The sequence below is a fragment of the Gopherus flavomarginatus genome, chromosome 3, assembly GCF_025201925.1.
Source record: "Gopherus flavomarginatus isolate rGopFla2 chromosome 3, rGopFla2.mat.asm, whole genome shotgun sequence".
In the NCBI taxonomy this organism is placed as follows: Eukaryota; Metazoa; Chordata; order Testudines; family Testudinidae; genus Gopherus; species Gopherus flavomarginatus.
Genome location: NC_066619.1, coordinates 35,157,855 through 35,185,528, shown reverse-complemented (window position 1 = coordinate 35,185,528; position 27,674 = coordinate 35,157,855). Strand labels below are relative to the sequence as shown.

Below are 27,674 nucleotides of genomic sequence, written 5' to 3'. Positions count from 1 at the left end.
TTTATTGCAGTGGAAGTTGAGGGCACTGAGTGTTTTGCTCACGATAAAGGACATGGCATTAACACTCCATGAAATAAACTGCTGCATTTGTCAGAGACAGAGTACAGACACTGTCAGACATTTGCATTGCCCTCTGAAATACTGATTTATGCAGGAGGTGATTGATGGACACAGGTCTGGAGGGATCTTCCTGGTCCAGTTCCCTGCTATTGCAGGTAACCACATTATGTAATCCTGTTCGTAAACAGGATTATATAACGTATCAAGCTCCATCTTAAAACTAATTAGGTTGTTTGTTGGTGTTGCTTGATACCTTGAAGTTTTAAATAATTTCAGAATGTGGGGGAGAGATAGCTCGGTGGTTTGAGCACTGGCCTGCTTAAACCCAGGGTTGTGAGTTCAATCCTTGAAGGGACCATTTAGGGAACTGGGGTAAAAATCTGTCTGGACATTGGCCCTGCTTTGAGCAGGGGGTTGGACTAGATGACCTTCTGAGGTCCCTTCCAACCCTAATCTTCTATGAAACACTACAGTCAATGATCAGCAACCATATTGGATTACAGGGTTACCTGTTTTAGCAACATGAGATACAGTGAATCAATCCAATCCATGTAATTTTTTCTTCATCTGTTTTTTGTTTTTGTTTTTTAAGGTTTGGGTGGGCTCAGTTACGGAAATAACAGTTGATGACCTTTGTGCCGAAGATAAAGACTCCTCAGCATCAGAGCTAGTGTACTCTATTACTCCACCTAGCAATGGCCACTTAGCTCTTAAGTCTTCTCCAAACAAAAGCATCCTTAATTTTACCCAGGCTCATATAATGGAAGGACAGCTGGTGTTTGTACACAATGGTAGGTAGTTCTAAAACTACCATGTGGGAATATTCTGTTATGTAATCCTATGGGGATATTCACAAATGTAATCTCATGGAGATATTCTTGTAACATGATATAATTTTAGAAGCACTAATTAAGTGACGTATGATCTCACAAGCAAAACAGGGAAGAGTTCAGGTGTTTACCTGAGTAGGTAACTTCCAGCAAACACCTAGGTGTTGTAGGAAGTAGTATTGGTAATTCAGTGATGTATTGATTGATTTGTATTACCATAGCACCTAGCAGCCTTAATCATGGATCAGGACCTCATTGTGCTACATGATGTACAAAGACAGAACAAAAACCAGTTCTGTCTCCAAAAAGCTTACAAATTTAAGTATAAGACAACAGCTGGATACAGGCAGACTGTCGGGAATACAATGAAACAGTGACACAGTATTGGTCAGCATGATAGGCATTGGTCTCAGCACAGCAGCAGCCAAGCCACTGTCACGCTTTCTTTAGGCCTCACAGCAAGGGAGAGTTTTAAGAAGGGTTTTGAAGGTGCATAATGAGCTCGTTTTGAGGATTTTAGGAAGCTTCTTCCAGATGTGAAAGGAGGCATGGGTGAAAACATGACGATGCCTGTTTGAAAATTTAACAAGTGACCAATGCAGGCTGACATCATGGGCTGATTGGAGGTGGAAGTCGATATCTCAGTATTGAATGAGAGATGATATGTCAGGTGGAGATAGGTTGTGAAGAGCCCTGAAAGTGAAGTCAAGTTTGATAGAGAAGAGAAGAGCCAGTGAAGGACTGCAAGGAGAGGGGTAACATGATGAAAGTGACAGGCTAGGAAAATGATCTCATAGCAGCATTCTGAATGGATATGAGCGGGACAAGATTTCATTTGTCAAGGCCACAGAAAAGGATGTTGCAGTAATTGAGATGTGAGATGGAAGCCTGATGAGTTTTAGCTGTGTGGAGGGATAGGAAAGGCTGTATCATAGTACATGGTACTTTTCCTTCTGTGTCAGTAGTGAACTGATGCCCACGTATTGTGTTAGGGAACAGGGTGATGCTGAAGATGCCATCTTTTGAATGAGACGTAAAACTGAGTTTCTGACCACTTCTTGTTAAGGATCTCAAGGGACTTTTTGTAAGGGAAGGGTTCTTAACTCTAGTGTTTCAGCTAGAGGTCAGTTTCTGTATTTACCTACCTTAATTTTCTCAGCAGTTTCTACTGGATATAGCATTCTTTAGTGTGGTATAGTGTTCCTTAATGCCTCTTCTAAACTCTTGTGTAGGGTTGCTGTGTGCTGTTTGTCAGTTGCTGCATTTCTGTAGTGGGTGAAATGATTTTTCTGTATTTTTCATATTTCAGTGTGTATTATAATAAAGGGTATAAAACAAACCTTTATTAAGCAACTGATTACCTGCACCACCTGACTTAGGCTTCTTTGATTTTAACTGCTTCGCTAAAGAAAAAAGATTCAATTAGTTTTATAGAGGTTACTAAACATCTTTAACAACAGTATCTAATAGTATAGGATATAAGAAGACAAAAATGATATTGGACTGTGATTTGGCTACAAAAATTAGAAAATTTGTTGATATTTAGATTTTCAAAATCAAATTACACAACCACAACCCAAAATAATACTTACACACAGTTACTCTATTGTGAAGGAGACTGTTTAGATTTTTGACTTTTTCCTTCAGGATAGGGCCTCACTTGTGCCAATTGGTTATCAGTTCCAGTGTTGCTAAGACAACAGAGGAAAAACAATCCAAAACTGAATCATAAGAACATAAGAATGACCCTACTGGGTCAGACCAAAGGTCCATCTAGCCCAATATCCTGTATTCTGATAGTGGCCAGTGCCAGGTGCCCCAGAGGAAATGAACAGAACAGGTAATCATCAAATGATCCATCCCCTGTTGCTCATTCCCAGTTTCTAGCAAACAGAGGCTAGGGACATCGTTCCTGCCCATCCTGGCTAATAGCCACTGATGGACCTATCCTCCATGAATTTATCTAGTTCTTTTTTGAACCCTGTTATGGTCTTGGCCTTCACAACATCCTCTGGCAAGGAGTTCACAAAACTGTTTGGTCAATTATTATACATGCCAATTCACCAAGGTCTCCTTCCCAATAAATCTATAGTAGTCAACCCTTTTAACCTATTTCCCAATGAATGATATTAGCTCCAGCCTAATGGGGCTGACTAACAGTCCTATCTACCTAAAATAAACTTCTGCATTTATGACAGATTGTATAGACTGAGTACAGTACAAGAAGCTCACTCACCTGGTCTCATCTTATGTCTATATACACCTAAAATTTGAAGGATGGTATGAAACTGTTAGCTATGATAGACACGTGTACAGTTCTACAATCTTAGTTACTAATTGTAACTTGCACAGTTTTAAAGCTACTTTACAAAAATTTTGGTTGGAGCCTGTTCCAAAACAAAGAGAGAGAATGTAATTCTGACAATCTTTACAACACATACACAAGTATGTACACTTACTTATTAATTAGATACTCAGTTTCAGGAAGTGGTCAATTGACTGATTTGAGTCATTATCCAAGAGAAATTCTATATAGTACTTATCACTGGATCTATGCTCAGCCATCAGCTTTCAGCTCAGTTAGTGTTCACAGCAGGAGTTGACATGCAAATGCTGGTGAAGCAAAGGATGCACATGACTGTAGTCTTTTCCTAATACGCTACCAGGCAACTCAACTTGCTGGAAATTAGTAAAAGACAGTTAAAGATGCCTATCTAAGATAGGTTCTTGCTGTCACCAGGAAGACTCCAGGTGGCTGGTCCAGGACCTCAGTCTTCTCCTTTCCAGGTGTCTTTGGCTTTTGGGAAGCAATGTATTGAAGAAGACAGGCCATTTTATTCTATATCTGCTGTGTGGTCCAACTTGATTTCTCTTCTTGGAAATGGTGGCATTGACCAATCAGATCGTGACCCATCTCCTTCCAAAGATTTGAATTGTCCAATCAAAATGAGAATCATCCCCTCAGTCAGGGACAAGACATTAACTTTTGAGTTCTTGTAACTGGGACTGGAATTTTGCAGTCTTTTTGTGTAACACACCTTATTGCACCAGCGTGTGTAAGAAAAGTTAGGCCATAGCTGTTGCAGTCATCTTGGGCCATACCTTGAACACTGACTGGTTTGCTCCAGTCAGCAATTTACCTCTGCATGTTGCTTTCCATGGGCCCCTTTCAGTGCATCCCTTGGCCAGCATTGCAGTTATGCTTGGTCAAATTGCAGTTTCTCCATCAACACTTGCCTAGCTGCTGAAATGTCCAGTTTAAAATTCATATCGTTTATGCAAGGTCTCTCCATTTTCTTTTATGCTCTTTAAATGTAATAGTCCATTATACAGTGCAAAGTCAATTCAAAAACTGTTGTTCTCCAGCCAATCAGAATAGCTTTACAAATCTTCCATTTCTGTTCTTTTAACAACAGTGGTAGTCTGTAGGGCTAATCTAAGTCTGTGCATTATTACTCAAACCATTACATTTCTGATTATTCTACTCTGGGCCAAGTATCTTTATAAACACAGTATTTGGATTCAGTTCCTTTTTTTTACTGCCTCTTTCAGCAGAGATGTATTTCACTAACTTGACAGCATAAACATGTTTGATTGCAAACATTAGCCTTACTTCTTCTCTTTATCACTTAAACGAAAATAAACCAACATGAATGCAACCTCTTTCTTTTCTAACAGAATTGCCCATGAAGTGAACTCTGTCACTAAAGTTTATAATATTTTGCTCAAAGCTGTATTACTTATAGTTGGCTTCCCTTTTGTACGCATTTTATTTATAATAATAGATTCCAGGAAGTTCCCCATTTTGCTACTATATCTGGCACATCGTATCATATCTGTGTTTGTGTCAAACTGTCATGCAAAGCTCAAGTGTGAGTAGCAATTTCAGGGAAGACTAAGAACCAGGGCTCAAACCCCAAATTGGTTATGAGTTCTCACCAACAATTATCAAGTGTAAACTCCTCAAACACTGTAACAGCCTTGCCATTAAGTCATAGACAGTGCCCTTGGGTACTCGGATCTACCTTGCCACCCAGTTACTTACCAGCTTACTTTTGTGATAGATGATTTCTTAACCTGAATATTGCTGTGATTTTTAGTATATTTCCAGTCCCAAAGGACCAGTCACTTAGCCCAGGTCAAATGCACCATAGCAAACCAAAAACAACACTTGTAGCCAATCCTGTAATAAACTATCTAAAGATTTATTAACTAGGAAAAGGAAATAAGAAGGTTATTTAGAAGGTTAAAGTAGGTAAACATATATACACAAATGAGTTCCAACCCTAAATTTCAAAAAGTAATAGAAGCTTCTATAATAACTCAGGCCAAGCACTGTGGATCATTTGCTTATGCTTAGTAATCCTTGCCCCTCAGAGTCTAAGCCACATAAAAGATATAGTTCCTCTTTTTAAGAGCTTTTTATTCCTTTCCCTTCTGCTTCACATTGCCAATTCAGCTGTTGGGAAGAATTCACTTGAATGTCTCCTTTTCATTGGGGTGGTGGTGGTAGCAATCAACAAAATCTTTTGTGTCCTGATGTTCCACAATAGTTCATCTGATGTTGATGGTCCTTCTTTGTTGGGCAGGAGCAGGGCCGGCTCCAGTCACCAGCCTAGCAAGCAGGAGCTTGGGGCAGCCAACGGAGAGGGGTGGCACATCTGGCTCTTCGGCGGCAATTCGGCGGCAGGTACCTCACTCCCTCTCAGAGCGAAGGAGCAGCCGCCGAATTGCCACTGAAGACTGAAGCAGTGGCGGTAGTGCCGCAGATCGCGATCACTGCTTTTTTTTTTTGCTTTTTTTTTCTTTTTGCTGGTTGGGGCAGCAAAAACCCTGGAGCTGGCCCTGAGCAGGAGACGACACATCCTGTTGGAAATTAGTCCTTTCATGCTCATTAATGCTTCTCTCCTGACTGGTGATTTACAGTTACAGAGCAAACACTTAAATATTACCTTATAACATGGGATACAGATATTATAAGTGAGATTAATACGTGCAGCAACTGACAAGCATTTCATAAAGTCTAAACACATTCTTATAACTTTAATACCTGTTTTAACAGTACCAACACACAGGTGAGCCAGACTGGTTCCAGCTATGCATTTATTGTCAGTTGAGACCCAGGGGCCTTGGCATGAGCTGGCAACTAGTCTGCCTGCATCACAGTTTGATGTTAATGTAATATGATTTTTAATTCATTCATAGACAGGGAAGAAGGGGAAGTTTCTTTAGCTGCAACAGCAGAACACTTCTGTGAAAAGCTGTAACAACTCTGAGTTTCCTCAAACTGTTGAAGAAATGTAGCCGTTAGACCTTGGGTTTTTATTCTTTCAACACTCTGTTCTAACTTTACCAGCAGTCCTTTATGCCTGGGCAATTCTTAAATAGAAAAAACTCATAATTTTGGGGCCTTAGTTACCACAGTATGTTAAGTGTGTAGGTTCCTCTCTGATGAAAGGTGCTATATGTAGTTCCTAATTTGTGTGCTGCTTAACCACAAACCCTATCTTAAAAGCAGATTTCCAGGAATGCAGCTTAGTGAAGAACAGTTCAATGATATTCTACCTCATACTTCCCATGGGTGACGTCAGCTTCCCATGAGGCAGTGGAGGACATCCACTTCATCACTTGGCTTGTTCCTGATACTGGATAAAGCCAGAGACGGGGTCATTTTCTCTGTTTGCTCATTCCTGCTACTGCAAAGAGAATGTATGTGCAATGAGAAAGGTGCAGGGGTCAGTCACAGCTCCCCAAGTGGCTGTGGTGAGAAAGCTACATGAACATGTCCCATAGCTAACTTCACCCATAAAAGTAGGGTGGGCTTTAATAAAGCTATTATCACCTCTCTTCTCATCCTTCTCCATTCCCATATTACCTCAGCAGCAGAAAGGAAGGGTACTAGGAAGAATACAGAGCAAAGAACTGTGTCTTAGAGATTATCCAGGATGCAGCAAAAATGAGTTCGTAATTTTAACAATAGTGACGCTGGGAAGATTTTGACCTTTTGCTAAATCCTTGCAGTTGAGGTAGAAGGGTGATGTCGTAGGTTTGAGGCACTGAATCCTTCATCACTTGGGTCTGAGAAACAACAAATGCACATCTGCAGCCATAGGAAATTAACATAAAGATATTTGCACCCATTTAGGCTGTGAAACTCAGTCTGTTATAGTTCATTTTCCAGTGATCAGTGGTGTGGAACCTACTCTCTATCTGACCTGTAATGCTGCGCAACTCTCCTCTTGAGTCTTCCTCTCAGCCCAGAATCACACCAGTTACCTCAAAGAGAAAAATGAGCCCTATCTGGCAAATATTTCACCCTTTCTGCTTTCTCTCATTTTGGTTCCCCTTCCTCCTGCATTTTTCTCTCCTTCAACCTGGCCTATGACTTGGAGATGTTCTCCTATTCTCAAACCCTAACCTCGTAGTCTGACCCTGGAGCCTGTCCACACTTGGCTTCCCCTCAATATCTCTCACTGCTTTCATCTTCCTCCCTTCCCTTTGCGTTCAGATATTCTGTTCTTGTTCCAGTCTTCAGAGCCCCTTTCTTGGCCATGCTTGGCTTGCCAGGTGTTGCTTAACTTCTCTCTGTTCCTCATTTCCAGTCATCTACCACTGCTTCTTTGGCTTCCTCTCCACTAACCAGCCCCTGCAATCTGTCTTCTGCTCCCTCCATTCCCTGGAGCCTCTCTTACCAAAGGTGACTAATGACCTTTTCCCGGCAAAGGATCCCCTTCTTATTCTCTTCCATTCATTACGCCATTTTTTATACCGTTGATCATTCCATCCTCCTGAAAGTTCATGCACCAGTGACTTTTGTTATTCTGGCTCTTGGTTAGTTTCTCTGACCACTCTTTCAGTGGCTTATCCTCCCTCTGGCTTTTTTTTATGTCCTCCAGGGCTGTGCCCTGGGCCCTCTATGCTTTTCTCTTTTCCCTGTGGTATCACACAGGAATGGGTTACCTAGGGAGGTGGTGGAATCTCCTTCCTTAGAGGTTTTTAAGGTCAGGCTTGACAAAGCCCTGGCTGGCATGATTTAGTTGGGGATTAGGCCCTGCTTTGAGCAGGGGGTTGGACTATATGACCTCCTGAGGTCCCTTCCAACACTATGATTCTATGAACTCTTACATTGTAAGTCGTAAGCAACTTCTTCATCCTCACCTTTTCCCTCTCCCTTCAATGTTGCATCATTATCTGTCTCTTCCACATCTCATCCTGGTTGTCCTGTCACCAGCTCAAATTCAGCATAGTAAAAACTGAAATTCTCCTTTCCATATCTGTCCTAGCCCTCTCTTCTCTGTCATGATAAGCATTCCACCATTTGCCCTACCCAGGCTTGCAATCTGTGTTATTTTTTTCTTCCTTTCCCTCCACAGAATCTGCCACTAAATCCTCACATTTTTTCTCTCCAGCATCACTGAAATCAGGTTATTCCTTTCCATTCTCCCAGCCCAACCCTTTCCCAGAGCCGCCTCATCTCTTACTGCAACAATTACAATCTTCTTCTCTGTGGCCTTCTTTCTTTTCACTTCACCTTTTCTTCATTCTAATCAAACTATTCAGTGGCCCCTTTAAAATCAGTTATGATAGAAATAACACAATACTATAATAATGTTAGTCAGTGAATAGGAGCTGGCTATCCAGTCCGCTCTTTATGGCCTACTTCTGCTCCCACAGTAAACTTCTGTTTACTTCTATCAAGCACTTGATCCACATTAACCAGAAAGCAAGTGAAGCTAAATAAGCCTTTTTCTCCTCACCTGAGGCACATCCTGTCAACCCTTTAAATCAGCAACCGGCTGTGCATTTTTATCAAGAGAAAACATTGGGAAAGCTAAAGCTTTAAAAATAAATATGATGCTGCTTAAGCTTCTAGAGCTTATATTCTGTTTAGCTGGTTCTGATGGTACTCCTTGGGGAAGTCATTAACTATGGTCTCAGGCCAACATTAATTCTTCTGATATGTTAATTTATAACTTGTCAAGAAGTGCTGATCATTATATGAAAGTGTGTAGTGATCTCTTCTGCTTACAGGATATACATTCATATAACAACATAAAGGAGTTAAATTAAGTATAACAGGCAGATACTTATAAATGTTAATAGCTGTTGATAGCAGTTAATATTTTTAATTTTTCATTGACCTTATTCTTAAAAAATAATCTTAGTGTCCCCTACTCATCACTTGTTCAGCAGTTTACCAGCAGTGCTATGAGCGTCGGAATAGTAGAGTGTGGCAGTATAATTTTACAATATTCCAATCCCCATGCAGTCACTGGAACATATTTTGCTGACAGTCAAGCCAGAGTAAATCCAGGCTTGGAGATTTTAAAAAAGAAATGTATTTCTTTCTAGCACACACTGGCTGTGTAATAGTTTAGTCTGAGGCTGCGGGTTCTCTTAGTGAAGCTATCTTGAAATGAAATATTTTTAATTGCTGCAGAATATTTTTAGTTTGCTTAAACTCAGAGTCAATTGATCTCTACAAACATATTCCAAAGTAATGCCATTATAGTTGTTTTGCTGCAAAAACTGCATCTGGGCCAGATTGCTACTTCAGTGATGGTGCCACTGCTAAGGTAAAAAGCAGGGAAGAATAAAGAGGTTAAGTGACAGATATTCCTTTAGTGTAAATTGGTGTAGTTCCATTGAAGTCAAATAGACTCTGCTGGTTAACCCAGTGGAGGATCTGGCCTTAAAAATGCAAACAGAACTCAGTACTTTTCGTTGTTTATAATTTCTTCCACATCATGCTTTAATTTAACTCTTCAGTGTTCAGGTGCAAAAGTACAAGTTGGAAGTGACTTCAGTGGTATTACTTTGGTTTTACTGTGGTGTAAGTGAGAACAGAATTTGTCCCAATATGTTTTCCCACCATATTCTGAATAAATAACAAGGGATTTTTAAAATAATATTTGAATTTACAAGAAAGTGATTATTTTTGTTTTCTTTAGGAGCAATGTCTGGAGGCTTCAATTTTCAGGTTACAGATGGTCTGAACTTTGCACCTCGACAAATTTTTAGTATCACAGCTCGCACTCTAGTTATCAGCCTAGAAGTTAACAAAGGACTGGGAGTGTTTCCAGGTATGGCTTCGTCTATAAAATTATTTTGATTCAGTTTACTTGAAATAATTGCATAGGAAATAATGTGTACAATTATATGATAGATATCTGTCAGGCTATAAAACAGCTGTAGATGGACACACATCTACATTTGTTGTATGCAGTGTTATAGTCATGTTGGTCCTAGGATATTAGAAAGAAATGGTGGGTAAGGTAATATCTTTTATTGGACCAACTTCTGTTGGTGAGAGAGACAAGCTTTTGAGCTTACACTGAGGGTATGTCTATACTACCTGCTGGATCGGTGGGCAACGATCGATACAGCGGGGGTTGAATTATTGTGTCTAGTCTTGATGTGATAAATTGCCCCCCGAGTGCTCTCCCATTGACTCCTGTACTCCACTGCTGCAAGAGGCGCAGGCAGAATTGACGGGGCAGTGGCAGCAGTTGACACACTGCAGCAGGGCCACCCAGAGGATTCAGGAGGCCTGGGGTTTTCACCGAATTGCCGCCGAAGACCTGGCACTTCAGCGGCAGGTCCCAGGGTGGAAGGACCCCCCGCTGCCGAATTGCCGCCGAAGACCCGCCCCGGGACCTGCCGCCGAAGTTTTCAGGGCACTTTGGCGGCTGGTCCCGGAGCAGAAGGACCCCTCCGCCACCGAATTACTGCCGAAGACCAGGAGCAGAAGAAGCTCCAGGAGCCCAGGCCCTGCGAGAGTTTTCCAGGGCCCCCGGAGCAAGTGAAGGACCCCACTCCAGGGGCCCCGAAAAACTCTCGTGGGGGCCTGGGTCAAATTGTCCCTCTTGTTCCTCCCCCCAGCCCCGGGCGGCCCTGCACTGCAGAGAAGACGCTGCAGTGAGTAGATCTAAGTATGTCAACTTCAGCTACGTTATTCATGTAGCTGAAGTTGCAGAATGTTATTCATGTAGTTGAAGTTGTAGAACTTAGATTGACTCACTCCCCACCAGTGTAGACCAAATCAGAGACCCAAAAAAGAGCTCTGTGTAGAGCAAAAGCTTGTTGCTCTCACCAACAGAAGTTGATTGTATTATGAGGCTTTATTTATGAGAATTCTGTTTTAAAAGGTAAACAAACTTAAATATTTCTCTCATGCTAGCTTAACACAACATATATAGATGAAGAGCTGCAGTGCAAACTTCCCCAACACAGAGTCCTTCTCTGTGTTGATAGATAACCTTCTCTGAAAGACAAAGGTAGTTCAGGCAACACACTATCTGTATGAAAGGTGTAACACACAGAAGTGCTGGTAAGAGACATCTTTATTTCTTAGGCCCCAGCAACAAGATGTGAGTCAGTTACAGGTATTAAACCTGGGACCTTTCCAGAAGTCAGTGTCTGGTGTTATACTACTGTCTCATCCAGGAATCACTTCTGGGCAGAACTGTGCTACAGCAGAGCTTGAAACTTGTCTACTTGCCAGTGATGAGTACAAAACATCTCTGATGAGTGTGGCTCCTAATCCATCAACTCCTTCAGGACTTAGGCTTTCATTTAAAAAGTTAAGATGTTGGCTCTTATGGTTGGAAGCATAAACTTTCAAATGTGAACCAAAGCAATTCTGTCTTCCCCAGTCATCAAAAAGACAATTGTAGGTCTCTGCTGCTTTTCATAACTTTCTCAAGGAGCAACTAAGTGAATCAGTCCACTGGTTAGTATCAATGTTGCTATTCAGAATCCTGAGGGCATTAAACTTTACTCTGTTCCTATAACTTATGAGCAGTCGAGAAAGGCTCAATATTCTAACACATACTTTATGCTACTACCTTCTATGAACTTACAGAAGAATTTTGGAATTAATTCAGTTTAGTAATCTCGTGCGTTTAGAACAGTACAAGTCATACTAATGTGCATATATATCAATACCCATATCACTAAATTAAACATTTGACAAATGAATTCAACTGTGGTGTTAAAAATTACAAATTTGGATATGTGAGAAACAAAGTGGGTAAGGTAATTATTGCAGCATGGTCTTGTAATTCAGTCAGTATAAATGTGATTAAAATAAATCCATTTACAAGCCTTATTAATCTGTATCACGCCTGTCTGGTGTTTTTTGGTTTGTAAGGTTGCCTCAGGCACAGGGTTTACAGGAATTTCTACTGTAAGCCAAAGATAATTATAAAAAAAATATTCCTGACACATTTTTGTAGGAAGAGTCTCTAGACTTTGACAGCTTTCCAGCATGGAAAATATATTTCCTTCACCACCTGCTCAGCTTGGTCTGTGGTCTTTGCTGAGCTGTTATTTTACTTTGAGTTAGTAAATATATATATATGGAAAGAGAGAAATTGTGCTGAGTTTTTTCACACTTTGGGTAACCTTAACTCTTCTTTTTTTTTCTCTTTCTCTCTCTTTTTTGCCACTTGTTCTATAAAAATGAAAAAGCTTGCTCCTAAACATTGAGATTAATGTGCATCGCTACACAGGCAAACTTGTTTCATTCAGCTTTTCTGAACTGCGGCACTTTGACTCTCCTGAAGGGGTTGTGCCTTAGGTAATGGCACTGTTTTTTCTTCTTTTTCAGTAGCCTCTCACCCACAAATATATAATAGTCACTGTCAGGTTACATTTTATGGGATTGAAGGAAGCCTCAATGTTGAAGCAAACTCTGGAATTTTGTTCTATGGGCAGGTGAAGCCTGGACACACTATAGAGCATGTGTCTGTCTTTGAAGTTGGGCATAAGCTACTCTACCCATGCTTTATGACTAAGGCTCTGTTTATGTCATGGAGGTCATGGAAGTCCTGGAATCCATGACTTCCAGAGACCTCTCTGCTTCAGTCCCAGGGGCTGCAGGACTCTGGAGCTGACAGCCAGTAGGGCCCTGGCAGGGTTCCAGCGACAGGTGACAGCAGCAGCAAGTGACAGAGGGCCCCCTGCAGAGTTCCAGCAACAGGTGACAGACTCCTGAGGGTGCCCTCCTCGGGGTTCCAGCGACAGGTGACAGCCTTGTGCGAGCAGAGGAGGATGCCTTGGGCAAGCGGCTGGGGTGTCCCATTTTCTCTTTGGGAAATCTGGTCAACCTGCAGTTCCCAACCGCCGTGAGTGGAGGGGGAGCCTCCAGCCACCATGGTGGTGGGGGAAAGCATGGAGGCGCAGCAGCAAAAGTCACAGACAGGTCATGGCTTCCATGAATTTTTGTTTATTGCCTGTGACCTGTCCATAACTTTTACTAAAAATAACCATGACAAAATCTTATGTATGATGTATGGTACATATCTACTAGCTCTGGGAGGAGGGTTGCTGCAGGGGGAGAAATTTCAAGCCATAGAAAAGTGTCTTCACGGAAATATCTGGAATTGGGAGGGTTTCCTCTCAAAAAATAAATATTTAGGAGAAGCAATGTCCTGAATAATTGAGTGAGTCTGAGTTACTCTATGAGATGAAAACAAGTTTTAATAATAGTTATACAGAAAGAGAATTACCTTTGCCAGTCAGTGGTGGGTTGGATCATCCACAACTCTATAGCTATTTTCTGGTCCGCAATTCCCTACTGTTTAAATTGGCTAGGGAGTGGGGGAATGAAGAAGGAGGGAACATTTAAAATACACATAATTTAAAACACCCTATCTTTGGGGGCCTGGCTAATGTTTCCTGAGCAGTGTGGATCTTGAGAGGCACAGAGGTGATAGGAGGGAGAAGGACGAAAGAGGACAGAACCGGAAGATCTCATTTCAGCATAACAATAACTCAGTTTCAGAGTATAAACAGCTTGAGCCAAGATACAGCTATTGCCTTGTAAATAAGGAGATTGCTTAAGGTACTATCTGATTAAAACATTCCCATTCTTCATATATTATTCTGCATTACTCATTTGCAAAGATTATGTTTTACAGGAGACTGGTTGATGATTCAGGCTCCAAGGATATATATTACTAATGTCCAAAATGTTCTATGTATACCCATAAATGCTTGTTGTTCAAGGGCAAGCTAAACCTGGAGGGGAAGGAGACGTGGGAAATTCATGAGACCATTCTTTATTATAATTCGTGATAGACTATTGCACTGTAGGTTTTAAGAAAAAAATAATTTCCTTTCTAGCAAGCTGAAGTGTTAATGTTCTTAAATTTACTGAAAATGATTTGCAAAAAGAGGTTTTGTCAAAAAGAAAATGCTATAAGGAAGTCTTAATGAATAGATTAGTTGTTTCAGAAGTATTTATTCTGAACTAGAATAAAATGTCTAACACTGCATGGTAATGTTCCGTGGACAATGCTGCATGCATGGCATTTGAAGATGATGTACTTTTTAGTGTTACATTCACTCTTTTAGGAAGTCACTAGCTTTGTTCTGTTGTCACAACTATTGTATACATTGTCTTGGTTTGGCTACATTCCAGGGTGCCTTTTGGTAGCCCCTAATCCAGTGAGCATCGGTTATTATAGTACTATGTATGCAAAGGATTTTTGGCCTCCTCTATAACTATGCATATGCTTTAATGTTAGTGAAATAAATCATTATGAAGATACATTTTCTATTTCACAGCACTGTGGTGATTGTGTAGTGCTTTTTTGGGTTTTTCACTTTTCCAATGTTTTATGTCTAATTGTTTTGATTTAACTTCAGTGCTCTAGTAATATTGGTATGAATGAAGTGCAGTACTGGCTACTACAAAAATACCTTCTGGCACTTTATTTAAGTCCTCTGGGCTGCAAAACCTCTGGCTCGGAGGAAGGCTACACCTACACCGCCTTACTGCATCACTGGGCTCATGGCCTACTATCAGGGGAATCAGTGGTTAGTGTCCCAACCCTTCTAGCGGGCAGAACAAATAAGCAGTCTCTAAACTGTAGTCCTTAGGCAGGGCAGAGCTGATGAGCGGTCAATAGCTCTAACCCTTAGGCAGGGGTGTGCTGGCCAACAGTCTAGAGCACTCGCCCTTAGGCAGGGGAGCACTGGCCAACAGTCTAGCACCCTGTCTCTGGCAAGCGACAGACAAACACAGGCTTCGTGGCTTATGGTGGGGAGGCCTCTGCCCCAGAGGTAGGGTTGCAGGGGAAGGGGGACGCAGGCCCACCCAACTCCACTGCGTCCTAGCCCAGGGCCCTAACAGTGGCAAAGTGTCCTGCCACTCGGTCAGTGAGGATCCTCCCGCAACATGCTGACTGGCTATTAAGCCGCAGTACCAACAAACTAAAGTCTGGTTTCCCTGGGCTCCTTCCTACCAGAGTTCTGGATCAGGCTCCGTGGTCTCAGGCTCCTCTGTTTCATCAGGGCACTCAGCCGGCAGCAGTCCCACCAGCTCCTCCCCAGCCTTGGTCTTCTCCAGGTCCATGATGCTGCCTGGCTTTGCGGATGGGTCAGCAGGCAGCAGCAAGAAGGACACATCTGTTTCCTTCCCTGGCTCTGTTTCAACTGAGCTAGGGGTTCCATCTTTTGTACTTCTTGTCTTGCCCCTCAACTTCCAGTGGGAGAGCCAAACTCGGTCTGATTCCGCCCACTTGGGCAGAGAGAGTCGTTCCTCCCCCTTTGGCTCAGAGGGAGGCCGCACCACCTCACTACAGTATAAATAAAAGCTACTGTATGTGAACTTGTCTAATGACAAAGATCTGCATTTGTTGGGGGTCACCCTTATTCTTTAAGTATTGAGATATGAGAATTAGGAGATAGTCAAACAACTAATTTTATAAAGTGCTATATAAATGAAAATATACTTAGATTATGGGCTGTGTGGTACGAAAGTTTGAAAGGTATGAAAGTTTTCCTGTGGTGAAATATTTACATTGTTGTAAACTTGTATTATTTTTAATTATTATTTAGGGTCTAGGAAACTTATTACAGCTCATGATCTGAAAGCTGTAACCAACGATATGGCCAACACAGGAAACAGAACTATCACTTTTACAATTGTCAGAGCCCCAAAACTTGGAAGACTGATCAGAATAGATACTGACAACACCACACAGGATATTTCCACTTTTACTCAATCCATGGTAAGCATTCACATTACAGAAGGTCCAGTGGCAGACTGTTATTGTAAAGTGAATCCTAGTTATTCATTCTTTGCCCAGGCCTTTTACACTTGTTTTAGTGCCAGCCATTTGTCCCATCACAATCATTGCCCAAGTTAGCTGTGTCATTCAATATCTGGCAATTTGCAGTGACCACTAGATGTGAAGCCCCTGCACTCCCAATTGGAAATTGGTGAAGTCTGAATAATTTTCACTCTCTTGTTTTGGTTATAATGGTATTTATTTAACTAAGGTGGAGATTTCCAATGTCCAGTGCTAGTCCTCTGATCTAGTTTCCCTTCCTGATTTTTCTTTCCTCACTAGTGCACAGGTTGGAAGTCATTGGTCCTGGGTGAAAAAGTCATCCAAGAATCCCTTGGAGTGTTTAACACCAAATATCATGATCACTTAGGCTGGCCCCAGTCCTCTTGAAGTCAATAGGAGTCTTTCTGTTGACTTCAGTGAACATTAGATTAGGCTCTTAAAGAGCATCCCCCTGAAGGAAATGCTTGGATAGAAGAATCTTAACCATGATGCAGGACGTTGAATTTGAAGGGTTAAAAAGAGGGAACTTCATTTACCTTCCATGAAGAAAGTTATAGGGGTGGCTGCTACTAAAAGAGAATTACTGAGCCTTTGTGTAAAGCATCTGGATATAATTGTGTGTTCCACAAAACAAATTACTCTCAGAGAACATTCCTTACAGCGAGACTTAAGGAGTTCAATCTCTGTAGCTTATAGAACAGAAAGTTAAGAAGTGATTTAGTCATGATCTGGAAATACTTACATAGAAAAGAGATATCTGATAGTAGACAGCTACTTAATCTGCAAACAAGGTCATAACAAGGTCCTGTGGCTGGAAGTTGAAGCTTGACCAATATAAAAGTGGAAATAAGGGGAAAATTTTAACAGCAATTACCAACAACTTACCAAGGAATGTGGTGGATTCTCCATCACTTGAAATCTTTAGATCAAGACTAGATGTTTCTCTAAAACATGTGCTGTAGTTCAACCACAGTTATTGGGTTTGATGCAGGAATTACTGGGTGAAATTCTGTGGTTTGTGTTATGCAGGAAGTCAGCTCAGATGGCCATAGTGGTCCCTTCTAGTCTTAAAATCTATGAATATATGAACATAAGGTTTACACAGTTATGTACGCACATCAGGAAATGCCATAGCTTAGGTCTGTTCTCTTGTGGATATGATACAGTCTCTAAATGTTATTTATCAAATAATACTTTGAAATGCCTTGCAGCTTCTTCCTATAACCTTAGATCTTACAAACTCTAATGCCTTTGTCCAAATTACAAAAGTACTCAGCCAAATTTTGTGTGTCTGTCTCCATTTTAGGCCTTGTCTGTCCTTGGGAGTTTTTGGACCCATAGTCTCCATTAGTGGTAGCTGTATTGTAGATAAGGCTCAGGTATTTTAACCATGGTCCTCTAACCTTACGAGGGAAATGGGAAAAGAGAGAGAAAATTCTCACTTGGCTTAGTTCAGTGCGTATTAGCCGTATAGGAGCAAGCTAAACAGCAATGAAAAAGGTAGCAAATATGGTTGATGATGTATATTTGGAGCTAAGAATTGTGCAAATATTCAGTAGGAATTTGAAGAATAAGAAATTCAGGTTCTGTTTGTTAATAAAATTCTTGTGAATCAAGTTTGAACTGGAAAGCATTTTGGTTCAGTTTAGTTTTTCAGTTTCTTTGGTCTTATAGTCAGTACTCAGAAATATATACTTCTCACTGCAAGTGAAACTCATTTATCTTGACTAAAGAAGAAGTTAGCTAATCTCCTTCCTTATATCTGTGTTTCACTGCCTCAATAAAGTCATAATTATCACCCGCTTTCCACTGAACTTGTCCAAGGCCAGCTGTTTTGCAGCCAGCATAAAAAACTAATTTGTGCATCTTATTTTCCAAGCCTGTTAGATTAATTTTGAATACAGTGGGTTGTTTTCTTGGCAATCTTTTCATGATATCTCAACAATCTTTTTTCTCATTCAACTAGCCACTTGCTTCCTCCCCAGACTAAATCCAAATGTGTTTATTTAATTAAACTGAATACAACTCATTCAATTATCTTCTAATTTTTAATCCTATTTGAAACAGTTGCATAAATGGACCAAAAAAATCCATGCCAGTGGCATCCTCTTCTTATCCCAGAGACTCGTATGTGCGTACAGTAAAAAATACCCCAGATAGATTTTAAAGAAATAGTAAAAATCATAAATTAGCTTTGTCCGGCTTTGTCCAGCTTGGAGCTATGCTTACGAGAGTGATCCTGCCCTTGTATCTACATGGACATAAGACCTTTTTGCATCATTTTGGGGGATTCTGGCAAACATCAGTCACAAAGAGCAGAGTTTAGCAATAACTATATTTTTGGGGCAACACACATTACGTTATTTTGGATGTTGTTTTGGAAGTTTGGCCCGCAGGGCTCAGTTCTCCCATTAATGTCAGTGGAGACTTTTCCATTGATTTCAGTGGGAGCAGGGTTGGTCCCGTTCATAGTTGGAGCTTAGATTCCATAATGCTAAGTGCTTTAGAAACACTAGAAATGCTTTAGATAGATAGAATTAGTCAATCCATTCAAAAATATGTCATGGAAACCTGTGCTAGGTCCATGAGACAACCTCAAGCTGTGTAAAGAAATATTTATGGGTTCTAAATTTAGAAAAAATACCATCTCAGCAGCGATCTCATTGGCAATCACAAACTAACACAGGTTAAGCCAAGTCAGTTAGCTGAATGAGAGTTCTCGAAGGATTCGGTATGTAACACTCTTCTCTCTAGGCAGTGAACCAGTGCTTCAGCATGAGGATAAATCTGTTGGATGAGACTTGAAAACAAAGTCCTGACCTCTTATGCTTACTAGAGATACCACAAAAGCAGCAAAGAGTCCTGTGGCACCTTATAGACTAACAGACGTATTGGAGCATGAGCTTTCGTGGGTGAATACACGAAAGCTCATGCTCCAATATATCTGTTAGGGCTTGGCTACCCTGGCGCTTTACAGCGCTGCAACTTTCGCGCTCAGGGGTGTGAAAAAACACGCCCCTGAGCGCTGCAAGATACAGCACTGTAAAGCCTCAGTGTAATCAGTGCTGGGATCGTGGCACCCAGCGCTGCAAGCTACACTCATAGAGGATGTGGTTTACGTGCAGCGCTGGGAGAGCTCTCTCCCAGCGCTGGCACTGTGACCACACTCACACTTCAAAGCGCTGCCAGCAGTGCTTGGAAGTTTCAAATGTAGCCATACCCTTAGTCTATGAGGTGCCACAGGACTCTTGCTGCTTTTACAGATCCAGACTAACACGGCTACCTCTCTGATACTAGAGATACCACGGCACTTTCACAAGATTATGGGTATTAACCCTGAGATTCTGACCAAATTCCAGTGCAGGTAATTGATTTTTGTAGACTAGAAATTCAATTGAAAATGTATTCTTCATTTCTTGCCCTGACTGATGCTTAGTTGTCTTCCTGTGTGCTATTGAATAGATATGCATTCCCAGGGACAGATACACTTCAGTGATGGGAGAAGTGGTGTGTGTGTGTTTGTGTATATATGTATACTTTGTATCATTTCTACAAAAAGTGTTGTATGTAGATATGTTTATTTCTCTGAAGATATCCTACTGGACTCTCACTCCTGAGTCTTAACTCCTTATCATGAGACTGGCAGAACTCTATTAACTCTTAAGTTTGTTGATCCTCAAAGGCAACAATAGCAGGATAGAGTGTGAGATAGATTCCTTACTGGCTGTTGTGTGCCATTCCCTGCTGAGTATACAAGCTCCCCGCCGTGGACTCCAGTCAGCTCCTTATGGACCAGAGTTGGTGAAGGAGCTGCCCTAGAGAGAGCAGGACTTAACAGTCATTGAACCAGCTCCTTCAGCTCCCAACAGTGTCTTACTAGGTATTTTTTATTGTCTTACCCTTTTGAGGCCCTGCTCACTTATTTCTATGTTACTTCTACTTCTACAATGAAGCAAATTTAAGAGCCTGGTGAGTTCTGCCAGTCTGGCACTAATGACTTGAAGATTGCACAGATTATATATTCAAGGCAGTAGAACTACAAGGTAATTTCCCCACATACATTATGTATACAATCATTAAGCATTGTCATGGACACTGTTCTGCTTCAGACTGTTGTGCCTATGAATATTCTCCAGTTGTACCTCTATATTCAGATGACTGACTCCCTCTACTTTGGACAGGTGGATGAAGGCTTGGTCATCTATGAGCACACACATAATGAGGCTGTGGGCTGGAGTGCAGAAGATTTCTTTACATTTACAGTCTCCTCCCCACCAGCAGCTCTGGATCTCCAGGTGTTTCACGTTGCCATTTCATATGAAATTAACAGACACGATCAGAGTAGTCGCCTGCTTGCAAATACAGGTAAGGTTACTGTGCTCTTTGAGACTCCTAATGTTTATGATCACATGTGGGATCCAACGAGCAAATTAGAAAAACTGCAGGGCAAACTTTTCCTCAATAACAAGTGGCCAAAATATTTATAGCATAGAGTGCAGTGTAGGTAATATTTTGTAAATGATTTCCAATTGTTTTAGTAAACATTTAAAGGGACACTGGTGAAAATGTAGTTTAAGTCCAAAACGTATGTTTTGCAAAAACAGAAAGGTTTTTGAGTTTATTATTAATGAAAAGGTTTTAGTGAATTATTTCTTTTTTCCCTCTTTCTCATGTCTGGGCAGAAGACTAGCCTGGGAAACTAAAGTTTACTAAACTTTTTTTTTTTTTAAGAGACCTTAAAATATTAAAGCACTTTAGAAATTCAATATATTTATTTGTTCCTCTTGAATTGCAAACACAACGTTATCCTTTTTTGCTGTAATGATGTGGTAGTAATTTCTAGGGATAATAATAGAGTGTCTTCTGTAGCTGTAAGGCATTGCTACATCTTTAATCCAACACCCATCCATCAATACAGGAATTTATCTGCTGAATTTTAAATCTCTACTTTTTAAAAAAGTGTGGTAATAATTTTCTGGATTTGACAGACGGTAATGTGGGATATAAATATACCAGGAGAACATTTGAAACATTGACTCCAAGTCCATCTTCCCTGAGCTCCATTAGTATTGCTGGTGCACATGTGCATCTTATTTCTGAATTGTTGCAATGACCAAGTAATAGTTTTTAAATGGCTCTTTTTCTTTCTGCAAGGTGCTATTGTTCAGGAAGGAGGTAAAGTCCTAATCAACAAAACAAATTTAGATGCTTCAAATCTATTGGTTAAGTTACCCGAGGTGCAACGTTCTATATATGAAGTCTGGTATCAAGTTATATCTTTACCTCAGCATGGCATAATTGTGGTTGGAGAAAGAAATATTACTGAAGAGAAACCTAACTTCTCACAGTACATACTTAACAAATTTGGAATCATTTACGTGCATGATAACTCTGAATCACTTGCTGATTATTTCACTTTTGCTGTTTGGTTAAACCTGAAGAGTAAGTCTGCAAAAAAGCCTGATACTGATGTTTTGGAAGAAATGTTTAATATCACCATTGTTCCAGTGAATGACCAAGTTCCAGAGTTGAAGACTAAAGGACTGCGTTTGAAAGTTCTGCAAGGAGATACGTCTGTGCTAGGACCAGAAAATCTGAAAGTTGAAGACTTAGACAACAGTCCAGGAGAGATCAAATACACAGTCATTAGCAATCCCACCAATGGCCATTTAGCAATGATGAACAATCTCAGTACATCCATACAAGATTTCACGCAAGCTGATGTTGATAGTGGCAGAGTTTGGTTTGTACAAGACGGAAGTTCATCCTCTGGGATTTTTTACTTTAGTGTGACTGATGGCAAACATCGCCCATTATACAAACTTTTCAACCTTGAAGTCACACCAGTCTCTCTCACCCTAGTCAACCTTACTGATGTGGTACTTCCACAGGGTCAGACCTCTGTCACTATTACTAATGTACAGCTGTCAGCTACAACAAATGGAAAAAGTACTGACATTAGTTATGAAATAACAGTGCCCTTCAAATGTGGCCATTTACTGATTGGAAATGAGCAGGTTACTAAGTTTGAGCAGGCAGACTTACACTCAGGAAGACTATCTTATCTTATGACAAATCTCAGTGCATCCCGGGATATATTGGAGTTTATGTTGTTCACCTCAGAAAGTAATCTTACGGGACAAGTATTCAATATCATAGCAGGGCCTTTGGTGAAAGCTGCATCTGACCTGAAGATTCCAAACCAGATGGTTTATAAATTAAGGATCAAGGACCTGGATGCTACAGAATTAGCAAATCTGACAAATAGCAATCCCAAATTTGAAGTGATAGTGCCCCCAGCTCATGGAAGAATTGTAAGAAGAAGGTCAATAAGTGATGCTACATTTGTAGGAATTAATTTGTTCACACAAAATGACATTGACAGAGGTGTTGTGCTGGTTGATGTACATGCTAATCTGACAGGTATTGATATGTTAAATGATTCGTTCACATTCATACTCATGGCTGATGATGTGCAGCCTGCTGTAGGCTATTTTCAATATGTCATAATGCCATATGATCCTTTACTTGTGCAGAGTTTTACAAGTCACGTGCCTTTCTTAACCCACACTGACACTTTACAAATTCATACTACTTCCAAGGATGAGCCACCAGTTTCCCAACAGGATGAGGGACATACAGAAGCACTGGGAAAGACTGTGCAGAGCAGGTGGCAAAACCGAAATCGCTGGGGAAATCAAAATGAGGAAGATTCATTGCTTAATGGGGAACCAGTTGAGAGCAGATCTGCAAGGACCGAGACTACAGTTAAAGCAAATGCCAAAAGTCCCAGTGTGAAGCCACGTGAAAGCAGCAACCCTTTGTCCATCATTATCCCACTTACCTCAGTGGCTCTTTTACTCATTGTCGCTGTTATTTCCGTGTGTTTTTTTCTAATGTGTCATAAGACAGAAAAGGCAAAATCTCTCAGCAAAAATCAAACACAGACAATTCCCAGCACTCCAGGTCTCAGTCCAGAACGGAGCCTGACCGTACCCATGGTCACAGTGACGCCTCTTCCAAAAGGGGCTGAAAACAGCACAGCCACCCCATTCGTGGCAGTCAGATGTAAACAGCTTCTTCCCACACCAGTTGCTTCAGCTGAAAAAAATTCTGTACAAAACAGCTGGTTAAACCTTGATCCTGAAATGCTCCAGCACTGTCGAAAAACAAACCCAACTTTGAAACGCAATCAGTATTGGGTGTAGAGTGTGGCCATTTTGGGTCATGTGGATTAATGTAGTTTTTTTTTTTTAAATATATAATGTTGACATTTGATCATTCTTTATTATACTTATTTATTATAGGTCAAATTCTGCTCTCTTTATTTTGAGCATGACCCAAACCTCAGTGAAGACAATGCGCTGACTCCTATTGACTTCAGTGGGCTTTGGATCAGACCCTTAGTTATTATAATACCCACTGATTTCAGTGCCTTCTTTATCCTTGCGTATTTTAAATTAACTCATTATTTGCAATATTTTTTATTACCCTTGAAAGGGATAAGGCAGCATCAACATTGTGTCATTTACTGTATATTTTTATAGAATATCACTTTTTAAAGAATCAAATTTGATACAAATAATCTGTATCTTTTGTCTGAACCAGCTTACTTTAAAGAAAATGCAACTGTTTTCATAAATAATTGCCAAGATGCTAATCTCAGGAACGTCAGTTAAACCTGAATGCTGTTCAAAGACCAGTGCTAAAGCAACAAAGCTGTGATTATTTTGACAATTATTCATCAAGATCCTTGGGCTGGAAGCCTAGGATTCTTCTCCACAAGGATACTACAGCAGTGATAATAGATATGTGATTCTGGTAAAACACTTATTACTAGGAGCTTTTGTTTGTTCTTTTTGTCATTTATTTTTAAAGTCTAGCCTCAAAGGTCTGCTGAATGTCAGAAGGCATGTCTGACCTCTAATCCACATGGCAAAAAACCATCAGTCAGCCTGTCTACAGCATTATCTTTAAGCTCTGGGTTTTGTCTGCAGAAACATATCAAATGTCCCACTGCTGTCTAAGGGCTGAATTCTGTCCTCAGTAACACAAGTTCTGCTGTGTTTGAAGTCAGTGAGGCCAATCTATGAGACAGCAGAATTTAGTCCTCTACTGTACAATAGAATTTGTTGTTAAACTACTGAGAAAAATAAATCTGTGTGAAGTTGAGAAAATGAATATACTATGGAAGAGTTTCATAATTTAAGCTTAAACTACAGCAAGGGAGGTTTAGATTGGACATTAGGAAAAAGTTCCTAACTGTCAGAGTGGTTAAACATTGGAATAAACTGCCTGAGGAGGTTGTGGAATCTCCATCTCTGGAGATATTTAAGAGTAGGTTAGATAAATGTCTATTAGGGATGGTCTAGACAGTATTTGGTCCTGCCATGAGGGCAGGAGACTAGACTCGATGACCTCTCGAGGTCCCTTCTAGTCCTAGAATTTATGAATCTATCAAGGAACTTTGATTGTTTGTGCCTTAAACACTGTGAAATAAATTACTTCAATTTAGCAACATTGATAAAATGTGCAATAATTTCTCTTTAAAGGGAATATTTCGTTTGTATGAAAGTCCTTGCTAAACAGTGATATACAATCCAGTTTTAAGGTCCAATCCTGCCTTCAGTGAAGACTATGGCAAAACTTCCACTGACTTCAAAGAGAGCAGAACTCAACCTTAATAGAAAATTGCTGAGATTTTAACTGGTCCCATTATATATTGCCTGATCTATTTTGAAAATTTTATTTGGAAAGACCATTTCCCAGCTTCTAAACCAGCTTTTATGTGATAATCACGTACCTGATGTGGACTCACCACAATACTTTACAGAGTTCATACTAAAATGTCATTGTAATTTGACATCCAAATACTACCATTCTTACTTTAACATCCAGGACTGTAGTTGTATAAATGTTCTCATTGCCATTTCCTTCACATCATAAGGAACTGTTTAACCATAAACTGTATTCCCCCATTTATTTATTCCATTTAGGTGAAATTCATCCCAGTGCAGGGGGCCTTGCCAAGGCCTGGGTTACCACTATGCCTTGAGTGCCAAATTATGGATGCTTAAGCACAGGAGTGCTGGGGAAGGGAAAGGCACAGGGCGCTTTCCTAATCCCTCACCTCTCCCAGCCATGGACAGTTGTAATTAAGATGCTTTATGATATGTCATATGGTATAGGGATTCCAGAGGGTCCATTTCTACTGGAAAGCCCCACAAGGGTACATAAACACTCAGGGCCAAATCCTTAGCTGGAGAAGTCAGTGGAGCTACACCAGTTCAGACCAGCTAATGATCTAGTCCATAGGTTAAGTATTCCCAAATTAAAATGTGTTTGATGACTTAGGGCCCAACCCTGCAGTCCTTGTACAGGCACAACTTCCACTGAGTCCATAAGGATAATGGGAGTGTATCCTGAATCAGAATTACAGAATTAAACACTGGTCACCAGTGGACTATTGTGATTTCAGAAACTAACATTTTACAGTCAATGTCCAATGTATTGTTTTTACTTCATCTTATAAATGTATTTTTGTTTTGTAAAAGTGGAATTTTTTTAAAGGGTCCTTTTGTGATGTTGCACTCCATATGTTTTATGGAAATATGCTTATGAGTATGAATATGAAGTAACGGGAATATGCTTTATGCAAAAGGTCTCTGTGACCGAAGCCATCACAGTGGCATAGTCGAATAGGATATGTGCACAGCTGATTGCTTTGAGACACCGGTAGTGAGTTTTAAGAGTTTTAAGGCTGGAGAACAGACAAAGTGGTTACTGGTTGTTATTTTCTGTTTCCTTATTTTGGGTTAGGGAAATAGAGACAGAACAGTATGCAAAATAAGTAAGAGTGAAGCACAGAAGAAGCTAGAACTGCACAGGTTGCAGATTGCCCAAAAAGGCTGAACACTGGGCACTGGGAAAGTCTGTATTAACTAAGAAGCCCCTGAGCTGAGTGTATCACAGTTTCAGTGACCCAACCTCTGGGTCTGTGCTGAAGCTGACTGAAGTGTCTAACTCAGCAAGATAGGAGTGGAGGGGCACCTGTTTTGGCAAGAGGGTTGTTCTCAGTGATATCCGAGCTCATTGAGTGACAGTCTCAAGGGAAGACAAATGGAAATTGATGTGCAATTTGCCTTGGAAAAGGCTGCCATGAAAGCAGAAGCAGCCAGACAAAGAGCTGCACATCAGCAAGCATTGGACTTAAAAGACAAAGAGATTGACGCACAGAAAGCTACCCAGAAGGAGAAGGAAAGATAGAGGCAGCATGCTCAGGAGGAGAAGAAAAGAGAACTGGGTAGCAGATGCCCTGTCCAGAAAAGAGGAATTTTAGACGTACTGCCTCCACCATGGATGGTGTCATGGCAGTAAATTCAGGAAGAGGGTGTGATGTTGCACTCCATATGTTTTATGGAAATATGCTTATGAGTGTAAATATGATGTAACTGGAAAAGGTCTCTGTGACCGAACCCGTCACAGTGGAGACTGAACCCGTCACACCTTTCATTACCAAATAGATTTCAAAATTGCAACATAAGATTATGATGAAAAGATTTGTAAGAACAACAAAGAATTCAGTTTTATACATTGCAACATGTTTTTTAAAAAGCTATAAAAAGTTGAATTATAGAGCAGAAATACATCACTTTATCCTGCTACAAATAAAATCCTGTTTCCCAGTTTCCCAGTGTTTTTTTTTTAATGGTATATATTTCATTGGACTATAAATAGGCTTTTCCGCACAAAATCAGATCACTGGTGCATCATATCTGCTTCTAACAGTGGTTGGAACTTGATGCTACAAAGACAAATGTGAATTTATTCCACCACGCACCTAACTGTTCAGAACAATGTAGTATCGAGCTATATGTAGTAGTTTGCACAAGTTCACAAGGTACTGCATTTGATTTATTTCAACAAGTTTTTCCACATCCAGTTGCTCCATAAACTGGGAAGAAGATATTTGGAATTCTTGATCTTGACTCCTAATCCATTTGTTTCTAGATGTATTTTGTTATTTAGAAAATATGTCTCACATCCTTTGATCTATCATGTCTGATCTTTTAAAGTGTAAAATCATTTTGTGTTTAGTAGCCTGGAATACATATCTAAAAGTTACTTCATTTAGTTTGCTAGGGATGTCTTACACTAGTTACTTGACAGCATGCTGACAAGCTATGTGTTACATTAAGCAGTAGGAAGCAAATCTAGCACCATAGTGAAAAGGGTATTTTGTGAAATGCAAGTACAATAAACCTCTATCCAGCTACCATTCAGCCATTTGAAACTGTCAAGCTGCATTGTTGAGCTGCATTTTTGTATTTGTATTATCATAGTGTCTAGAAACCAAACAAGAATCGGGGCCCCATTGTGCTAGGTACCGTATAAACACAGAGTAGTCTGCAGTCCCTGCTTTGGAGAACTTAGAGTCTAACTGCTTATTTGGGAAAAATATGAGGTGCTGAGTGAATTCAATTCTCCCTGGAATCATGAGGGGTAGGAAGTGCTCAGCACTAGAACTGCTCAGAATTTGTAGACAAAATGTTGTTTTGCTGGGAAGTTAATTTCCAATAAAAATGGGAAATTAAATAAATAAATGTAAAGGTCAAAATGGACAAGAAAGGTTTCAGAATTATTGAAATGAGAGGTTTCAATTGACCCAATCTGATTTTTTTCCCCAGATTTTCAGGTCATG

The 27,674-nt window shown here is 40.4% G+C and overlaps 1 protein-coding gene across 2 annotated transcripts in view; it reads left to right on the top strand.

Annotated features, from left to right (window-relative positions):
* Window positions 1–25,090, top strand: part of LOC127047925 (chondroitin sulfate proteoglycan 4-like) — a 63,539-nt gene extending 38,449 nt beyond the window's left edge. For both annotated transcript variants that reach the window (XM_050946853.1, XM_050946852.1), the window contains 5 exons: window positions 653–851; window positions 9,842–9,973; window positions 15,738–15,910; window positions 20,155–20,338; window positions 21,128–25,090. In XM_050946853.1, the coding sequence (XP_050802810.1) occupies window positions 653–851; window positions 9,842–9,973; window positions 15,738–15,910; window positions 20,155–20,338; window positions 21,128–23,181 (2,742 nt within the window). In that variant the 3' untranslated portion in view covers window positions 23,182–25,090. The remainder of the gene's footprint in view (window positions 1–652; window positions 852–9,841; window positions 9,974–15,737; window positions 15,911–20,154; window positions 20,339–21,127) is intronic.
* The last annotated feature ends 2,584 nt before the right edge of the window (window positions 25,091–27,674 follow it).